Raw genomic sequence first — 9,914 nt, 5'->3', positions numbered from 1 at the left:
GATTACAACTGTAAACAAACAATTCTTATAAATCCGCAGACCTGTAACTAATATTTGATTGGCGTGGGGAGGGCGAAGGGGGGATAAGTGTCACAAGGAATTTGCCAAACATCTTATAAGGCTAAGCTTGTTGAGCGGATATATGTCAACAAGATTTCTCTCTTTGTGAGACGACTCCACGACTCGCAGTGTCAATTCGGGTGATATGATCTGTTTCGCATGTTTTATATGTCACTTAATGTCACATAATATCATTGAAATCCCATAAAATTGTGGCATGGATTTGGCGAGGATTTAGCTCTCCAGATCCAGCGCTGAAATATTTGAAGTTCATTACAGACTACTTACGAAGCTTCATCCCATGTGTCTGCATTCATTTTGAGCTGGGCTAGCATTCAAGCGAAACTGCGGGATTTACAAAACACATAAACACATCAAATTCAATAAAATGTGAAGTGGGTTCGATCTTCAGACTCTGGTCAGTTCATTAGATTAAATCTTTTGTTGAGGGGACAAAAGTCTTAATGACCCGAAAACCATTACAGAATTGGCAAGGGCTTAAGTCCAATCAAATTCTCACACTGAGGAAAACTTGTAACAAGGAGCTGGGATACGAATGGGGCTTTATGGAGGTTTTTGGTTCCTCGAGAGGATTAAAGAAAAGTAGGAGGCGAAGAATAGATTTAGGATAATGGTTCCCCGCCTCTAAATGGATCACCGTCTACCCTGCTGTGATATAATCAACGTGAAGGGCTGGCAGGTCGTGCCAACATCAACGAGGCTTTTCTCTGGCCAATCAGCTCGCACGTTGCATCCGTACTAGCATGCAACTGGTTTGTGCCGTGTTAACAAACAAACTGATGGCTTATTATTACCCGGACTATTCTAATCTAATTACATTAGCGTGGTATTTAGCGAGCCAGTGTTAGACCGTATGCCTATATGCGTGTTGTGTCACTGATACATTTGCATTAACCTGCTGGCGGCACGACAGGCCAGTCTTAAACTCTCAGTGACAGTCAGTGATACGGACAATTCATAGGATTTTCTGAGCAATCGGAGAAAACATTTAACTGATACAACACAATGATGTGGGAGAAGACTCCTTTATTAACACACGAAGAGAAGAAGCTCTGCTTGGCAGCAGTTTCTGTCGGAGTTACATCTTGTTCCTCGCCGAGTGTTGTCTCAGCGCCAAAGAAAAGCATGTCGTACAGTATTGAGAGCATTCTCGGAGATAGAAAGGACAAGAACGAAAGTCGGGACACAGAACATGACTCCAGTGAAAGCCAAGGTAACGCAGTTCTTGTGATAAATGATGTTGTGTATGTCTGTGCAAGTAAGAAGTTAAAAGTTGAAACATGTAGTGTGTAACTAAATTACTGGAACAATGGTCTAATGTACCGTATTAGGCAAGATAGCTTGTCACACTTTCCGTCATTATATCATATATATATATATATATATATATACAAAACTTACCCCCATATTAATCTGTAGTGAAAGAGCAAGACGACATTTTCCTCTCTCTCTCTCTCTCTCTCTCTCTCTCTATATATATATATATATATATATATATATATATATATATATTAGACAGATTTGATTGACTTTTATCAGATTATTTTACATAGTAATTATGAGTTATGCTTAATTGTCAAATGAGCATAAGTCAAATATCCTGTGCATTTCTCCGTTTTTATTAAGCCTTTGAATGATATCCTATAATTCTATAATTCTATTTATTTGTACTTTCTCACAGTCATCAAAATTCATTTTACTGTGAGTGTCACAGACAATGAATTAGTTGATCATCAGTGAAATCCATATCGGCCCATTAGAAACCTTATTCTTAACAGAGCACTTTGATTGACAAACGAGCTTGCTTAAGACAACGTTAATAAGATTTCATGAAGACTCAAAGTGCGTTCATAAATTTCCAATTTCAAAATCCCTTTGTTTTTAGTTTACGTCAATATGCTGTGTCGCGGAAGACAAATGTTTTCCGCAATTAATTCATTAAGACGGTTGGAGAAAAACAGTCTCATTACGGCCAATAAAACTTAATCATAAATCTAGCATCGATGCTAAGAGTACCTCCAATAATTTGTATCCGTATTTTGTCTAAGATTTCCTTTCCTCCCGCGCTGTAAACTCGAGCCAGTGTAGTGGCAGGAAGGGCACAGGGTATAGATAAGCGGGGCGTAATGGAGCATTACGAGCAGGGGGTAGAAAAACAATAAAGCCCCACATAAGACAATCAAAGGCTATGATAAGGAAATTAATTAATATTCAATAAATATTCGATAGGTGTTAATGTGTATGTCAGTATATGTTATTTGTCTATGCAAACTGGTGCAATCGAGATAACTACGACTCAGAGAGGATGAAAGGGACTTTTAATCATTTTTAATCTGACGGCGCCCAGGAGTATTTACGGTTACGGCAACTTATCAATAACCAATTATGCTCTCTAATTCGTTCTTATTCAATATTATCGTGTCTTATGCGGTACCAACAAAAGGACTCAATTAAAATGTATTCTTTTCCGTAGGATCGATGCCCAGCCGTGGTCCGATAAATGCCTCAGTCGTCCAGTAGTGCGAGGGAGTAATTAAGGGCTTAATTGGTTTAAATATACATAGAAAATAACGGTATTCACACTACCAACGGGGTTCTGTTAGATGTCAAAGACACTGACCTTAGTCACCAGTGAATCAAACAATTGGAATTGATTCATAAAACAGCTTAAAGCCGTTTCATATCAACCTGACTACCGTTTAGTATGACAGGTAGGTAGGGCTCGCGTTTGTTCAAACGTCCTCCTTCCTCTTGAGTCTTCGCCCGAGGTATTAATTGCAGTTCCAATATAAATTGGATTAAAAAATCTATAATTCTGTTTTTCAGAGGTAAGATCAAGGGCGCCTTCTACCTCTCCTTCGCCTCCCGTGTCGCCGTCCTCATCAGGATTGTCCTTGGTCGTTCCAGCAGTTCCGTTCAAGCACAAAACAAGCCCATCGTCAGGCGGGTTCGACGACACGCTCCAAGGCGAGACCAGTAAAGACGGCATCAGCATGGGATATGTGGACGAAGATCCCGAAGACAGTGACGCCCCAGACTCCAAACCCCGCAAAGTTCGCCGAAGCCGCACGACGTTTACGACGTACCAGTTGCACCAGCTTGAAAGAGCGTTCGAGAAGACTCAGTACCCAGACGTGTTCATGCGCGAGGAATTGGCAATGAGGCTAGATCTCAGCGAGGCCCGAGTCCAGGTATGTAATGGTATTCATTTATCTATTTCCATTTTTGCACTAAAGGTTTGACAAAAAATGTCTTCGAACGTTTCAGACTGTATAACAATCAGAATTAGTTCAGTTCTCCAAAGAAGTTTGCTACAAATGCCACGCTGATGCATATTCATGTACTTGGTTGAGAAATGGGAAATGAGAAACGTTAGTCTTCGAATTGCAAACCATTTTTAATTCACCCTTTTTTTCAAAAACGTAACACTACATTAGGCATATAAGTGTTTCACTGTAAAATACAGATATGAATGGACTGTGAAACGCACTAAAACCTACAGAGACGAGGAAAAACTTCGAGTCTAGACATGAATTCAGAATTAACTATTGTTAATTCTTTCTTCTTTTCAAATGTGCATAAAACTGACGTATTTTTTGGAAAAAGTTTTTATTATTTACGCTTATATGTTCTGATTAATTAGAATTGCAAACCATATATTGAGTGTAAACATAATTAATATCAAAGTAGCCTTTTTCTATCGCGATTTATTTTAGGTCGTACATAAAATTAAATCATGATTATAACTAGAAATGATATTAAAACTCCAAGACAAAATTTGATCAAAATATTACTTTAATACATCAAACTAACATTTTCTTTTTGTCCAACTATCGTTATTAAATATGAACTGAATAACCCATTTAGATCACAGACAAATCATGCTGTTTTTTTAAAACTAACACAACTAGGCACACTGTGGGAAGGTTTTTTTTTTTTTTTTTTTTTCGAAACTACACTATTCACTGTAATCAAGACTCAAAAGGGAAATTTACTGTGCAGATTTTTAAAAGATTTGAATCATTACTTCCGTTTATTGATATGGCTTTCAAATAAACAAGATGCACAATTATGGTAACTGTAGTCTACTTTTGAGGCTTATCTTGAATTTTGTTTTTCAATGGTGATAAAATAAGAAATATTGGTCAAACCAGAGGTGGGCATAGTATGTGGCTTCAGCGGAATTATACTGTATTTACACGTGTTTCTTTCATAGTTATTTGCTCGAAAGACACCGATTAATGCGGTCATCTATCAATTGGAAACCTGCATGGCTTCGGCCACAGCACTGTAAATTATTATTCAGATAGGGGCTTGAAAATGATAATGATAATGATTCATTGGAAATTGTTATTTGAATGGTATCTCTTTCAACTATGTAAGTTGTGTAACTCAAATCTATCATTTGGAAATGGTCTGCCAATTATTGAGACAAAGACCCGTCACTTAGTAATAAGCTTGGAAGCACCTGCTTCCGACTCATATTCAAGATATATTCCATTATATCACCAGTCCTGAATATAGGAGACATGTTAATAAACCACTTTTAGAAATTTCATAATTAGATTTGCAATCGTTTCAAGTAAATGTGACAACTGTTGCTGGTAAGTTCGATTTTAAGACTATTTCCGCTTAATATACCACAAAATCCAGTGTGCTGTGGTTTTCAGTAGCGATAATTGGCTATAAATAAGCAGGGCAAATGATACCTGCGTATATATCTAGTTGGTGACGGCAGTAATTACAGGGCAGGGCAAGTTTCTGTGTTTCCATGAAAACGGGCGCTTGGCATTAATTAGAACGAGGACTGATTTAATGGTAATTAACTAATATGGAAACGTATCACCATTTAACGTTTGAAATGGTAGTGAGAAAAAACGGACCATTTACCTAAACGAAAGATAAGTTAAAAAGTGCGATCAAGCGGAAACTGCGTTTTAGTTAATGTTCAAAAATTGTTTTCTCCACTGCAGTACATATATATCACAGAAACACAGACCTAAACTATTTATTTACGTAATCCAGAGATTTGAGGCACACAAAGAAGTAGGCTAAGAAATGTGAAACTGTAGTAGATATAGCCCTAGAACATGATATATTGTATATTTTTCTGTTTACACTACATTGGCGCAATTTTAACGAGGGTCTCGTTCACGGATCGATGCCTTATATTACATTATATTATATTATATTATATTATATTATATTATATTATATTATATTATATTATATTATATTATATTGTCACAAAACGTTTTCAGCCTGTTTTGGTTTGAGACATTGATAGGTATATGTGGTTATGATTTCTACCTGTATTTTAAGCTACTACGTTTATTTATATTTCAAAGTGCACCAAGCGGTAAAAATGACCACCTTTCTGGCGTTCGTATAGCCGTCAGTCTGGCTTACCTGGGGATGGCGCCCGGGCCGGCGACATAGACCTGCCGTCCGTGTCGCTGGCACCTTGTCTCTGTTTGTCCCCATATAAAACAGTGAAAACAAATAAGTCCAATAATTAGTAAGAATTCATTAGAGAAGCTTTGTGTTAATCACCTGCCAAATGACCGGATATTGTGTACTTAGTAACATTATATGGCTGCATCTCCTTGTTCAACAGAACGAATGGCTTCTTAATCCTCGTTAATTAGTTTACTAGTAATAGTTAATCAATGTATTCAGTCGCACTGTGAGACTGGGATTAAGTGACTGCAGGGTGTTCTGGGTCTTGGCTACCAAGACTCATTTGCTGGCTCAAGTACTTGGGTTAATATAGCTACCTGAGACCGTCGAGTGCATGTGTCAGCAACTCAGCACATGTTGTCACTCAGTTCTAGTCTGCCTGTGTCTAGGGCACTGTGGCCTTATCGTTTTTATGTTCTTAACAGCGATATATTCCGATTTCGTGTGTGTTTTTAATATTATTTTTCCTATAGTTTTCTAATGGTAATTCGTAGCATTGTTCATTTTGAAAACCCCACAAGTAATAATTAAATATAAGTGGGTGTTCTTTGAAAAGTAGTGTGGGAGGATAGCTGCCTTGTTATTGAGTCAATTAAATCAATTTTATATTTGTAATTATAATTCGCCAATATGTATAATGTTCAAATTACAGTTATTAGTTTGATTTTCAGGCAGTAAGATAGGCGTATAGAATTGAGAAATAGACTCGAAGCATTAATTATCATGTTGTTACCGTCTTTGTATGAAAATTTCTCTTTAAACCAAGAAAATTAACACCAAAAGAGGAAATGATATTTTTCCATCCGATAATTTCTGTCACTTGAACAGGTGCTTTCGGTGTAGATTTATACACAATCTGAAGTTATTGGATCTCATGCTTTTCAAGACCTTTCAATACAGTAGTCTCAGTCGGTTGTCCTTCGCCCCTTCGCTTCAAATTCACCTAACGAAATAATGCGAAAATTATGGGGTTTAGCTCACGCCTTTGAGTCATCAAACGGGGACGTTATGATGACTGACGCGCAATATTTACCTTGATGTCATCACTCATTTTTGTCAAAAATCAACAAATTTAGAATAAAAACATAAATTTGGAGGCTTTCCCAAGAAAAGTAAAAAAAATGCTGAGCAGTTCTACATATATGGAGCAACGGATATGATCATTGCAACATGTCAGTTATGAGACTACGGCGAAATTGAGATAACTCGTTGGCGTGATCCATTTCGAGTGTTGGAACCCTCAATCACTAATCGCAAGTCTGAAGGCAAACATCGAAGTCAGCTTCATTTTATTAGCTCAATTTTCTAACTCGTTACACAAATTCACTAACGTTTGATTTTCAATCTGCTTCATTAAAATCGCATGCAGAGTCGTCCCTTCTCATCCAGAGGCTTAATGATTAGCAGCGTTGTGAATAGACCTAAGTAATAATCATCAATTTAATAGAGTCCTTAAGCAAATATATTAGAGGGGCGATGGGGATATAGAAATAATGAACCAAAGTCCTTGATTGGGTCTGAGAACACCTGCCTCCGTGTCTAATGCTAAAATGAACTATCCCTGAGTATCGCTGGGAACGACAGGGAATCCACAACGTTCATTAAGTCATCAGAGAGCAAACGTGTTCTTTAGATTTTACATATATTGATATATTCTTGGGCATAGGGAACCAGTAGTTGTACATTCTTTAGAAAGGAAATTTTTACTTTTAAATGACTCGTGCGATATCATGAATATGGACATGAACAAACAATATGCGAAAGTGCCACTGTTTTTAAAGCTTTGATTAGTTTGATCCCAATTTGACTGAGTTGTAATAAAACGAGACGTTTATTGTCCTTTTGATATAAGATTGAATTTCAATAAAAATCAGTTTTTATTATTAAATCTCATTTTTTTCTTATTTTTTAAAGGTTTGGTTCCAAAACAGACGTGCGAAGTGGCGCAAACGCGAGAAATCCCTGGGCCGTGACAGTCCTTCCTTCATCCCTCCAGAACACCGCCAAGGCCTGGTTGACATGGCTGCCCTAGCCGGGAACAGCGCCATCGCCTCAACAGACCCGGCAGCAGCGGCGGCGTTGTGGGCAACGGGCCGAGTCCCAATACCACATCTCGGAGGCGTGAATCCCATGTTGTTTCTTCACCAGGCTGGGCTCTCCGCCCTCCATGGCCAATATCTTCAAAATAAAGCCCCTTATGGGGGTTTGATGCCAACTGGCTACCTCATCAACGCCGCTGCCCATCCTCTAGCCCCGTCATACGGCGGTAGCTTCGTGACCTCGTATCTCTCTCCTCAAGGGTCTCAGTCGTCCCCCCCAGCCACACCGACTAGGGGGTCCTCACTGGCCACAAGCTCAGGAAATGGAGAGGCTCTGGACATGCGCCGAACGAGTATAGACAAACTGCGGCTAAAAGCTCAAGAACACTATGCAACATTGGATATTTCTCCTTCTAAAGAATGAGCAACTAAAGACCTTTCTGTATATTTATTCACCTAAAATTGCCAAAAGATCTAGCACAAGATGGCCCTGTATATATATGTATATGTGTAATTTTATTATATATTTATATGTATTAGTAGGACTCGTGTCCAGGGATATATGTTTATGTATATTTTATCTGGCACTGATGCAGTGGTGCCACTTATGGAGTCAATTTATTGATTACTAGACACAAGCTTTCTTTTTTGTAATTTTTACTTTTTAAATTAAATTTGTTTATTAAAAATTGTTATCATATTTTATTATTAATTTATTTATTTTATAGTTAATTACCTAATTATTATCTAATTATCTATTATTATCTAATTATTGCATTTGTCATCTTCAGGTGATGTCAGATATATCCCTATTCCTACATATATAAATCACCTCAGACATTTTTTGAAAATGATTCTGGTTATTTGAGCACTTTTTTTTTCCGTAAGGCAAGTTGTTATCATTATAAAGTTTTGTACCGTAAAGATATATCATGAATTTGTTATAATAAATTACGCGTAACTTTGTTGTTTTATACTTTATATGATTAAATTATTGGTTTTGTTCAGTAAGGTGACGTGAAAGAATAAAAAAGTATTTTGTAAATGTTTATGTAGTTGTTTATTTATCGCTCTCCAATCCCAACTATATGTATTATAGCGGTCACCAGACAAGTTTTGAGGTCAAGTTATGTTAATATACGTCAATCACAGAGATTCTTCAAAGGCTCTATTTTAAGTTATTTTTGTGAAAACCTACCATCTTATCAATTTTAATCTAAACTATCATTTGAATGCATATTTTTCACATAACATATTTTTGACATAACACTGTATAGCCTCTATCGTCGTTTGAGCAAAAGAAGCTATACAATGGAGCACAGATCCATCTGTACATGACAAATCATCTTTGTTGAGAAAAAATAGAAAGATTAGGTTAAAACAAAAGAGCCCCCGCATACGTCTCTCTAGGACATCTACAGTATTTGGAAATTTGTTTCAGTCTTAAGCACTGCTTGAATTACTTTAGAATTAAAGAAAAAACTATATATATATGAATTGTTCATCGAATCTGCTCCCTCTTCATTTTCATTCAAATATTCTAAAGGGTGCACTACTGAAAAGTACACATATATCTAAAAAAGGCAAAAAGTTCAATACCTTTGTGAAGTGCTTTATTTCTATACTGTTTACAGGTTTTTAACCTTCAAAAATAGAGCAAAAAATCCCACTGTTTACTAATTAGATAATCCATCAGTAAGAAATGATGTTCGAAATTTGGAAAATCATATTTTGATCTGCTTTGTCTAATCTCGTGTGTGTGTGTCAAGTGATGCGCCAAGAAATAACCTAGTTTCCCAGTACAACTACTGTATATACCGTTTTGTTTTGTTGAAACGCCTGAAGCCTACTAATAAGTCACCGCCTCTGCCGAAGCCTTAAGTCATTTTTGCCCTTGCACTACAGTTGCTTTTGTTGTAAAGGTGGTGATTACGCACCAGAAAAATAGTAGATATTTTGATTAAAATGGCACAAATTGTTGGTGAAAAAAAATAAAGCGTTTAATCTGATGCGATTACTTAAAACAGTCGCTATACAAACAGATAAGGGATGGATCCGAGCAAATGATGTTCCAAGGAAGAATTATCAGTTTTACCAAACAACATTAAGAAAATGGATTTCTTTGTTGCAGACGAATCGTGAAACTCCGTTTCTCAGACCACAGAAATCTGTCTCTGATACGCCACCCGGGGTAGTCGCTTCATTATTACGTTTTGTATAAACCCGCCTTACAAAATCAAATTATGTCAAGGTTATGATTTCATTATGGTTTTCCCATTTCGTTAGTTAATTTTCTCTCAATAAAGCTACCCAGTGGCGAGATCAATTCATTTA

General features: G+C 37.0%; 1 protein-coding gene across 2 annotated transcripts; it reads left to right on the top strand.

Moving 5' to 3' along the window:
• The first annotated feature begins 873 nt into the window (after window positions 1-873).
• On the top strand, window positions 874-8,631 carry LOC106159503 (homeobox protein orthopedia). Of its 2 annotated transcripts, none has more exons than XM_013535807.2 (3): window positions 874-1,294; window positions 2,989-3,272; window positions 7,456-8,631. In XM_013535807.2, the coding sequence occupies exons 1-3, from the start codon at window positions 1,087-1,089 to the stop codon at window positions 8,002-8,004; spliced, it is 1,041 nt and encodes a 346-aa protein (XP_013391261.1). In that variant the 5' UTR covers window positions 874-1,086; the 3' UTR covers window positions 8,005-8,631. The 2 variants fall into 2 exon arrangements, with proteins under 2 accessions (XP_013391261.1, XP_013391260.1); XM_013535806.2 differs by having other exon boundaries at window positions 891-1,294; window positions 2,908-3,272.
• Window positions 8,632-9,914: the final 1,283 nt, after the last annotated feature.

The sequence above is a fragment of the Lingula anatina genome, chromosome 1, assembly GCF_051362555.1.
Source record: "Lingula anatina isolate TDL-2025a chromosome 1, LinAna3.0, whole genome shotgun sequence".
NCBI classification, from domain to species: Eukaryota; Metazoa; Brachiopoda; class Lingulata; order Lingulida; family Lingulidae; genus Lingula; species Lingula anatina.
Note: the sequence above shows the minus strand (reverse complement) of the source record. Positions and strands in the feature narration are given on the sequence as shown.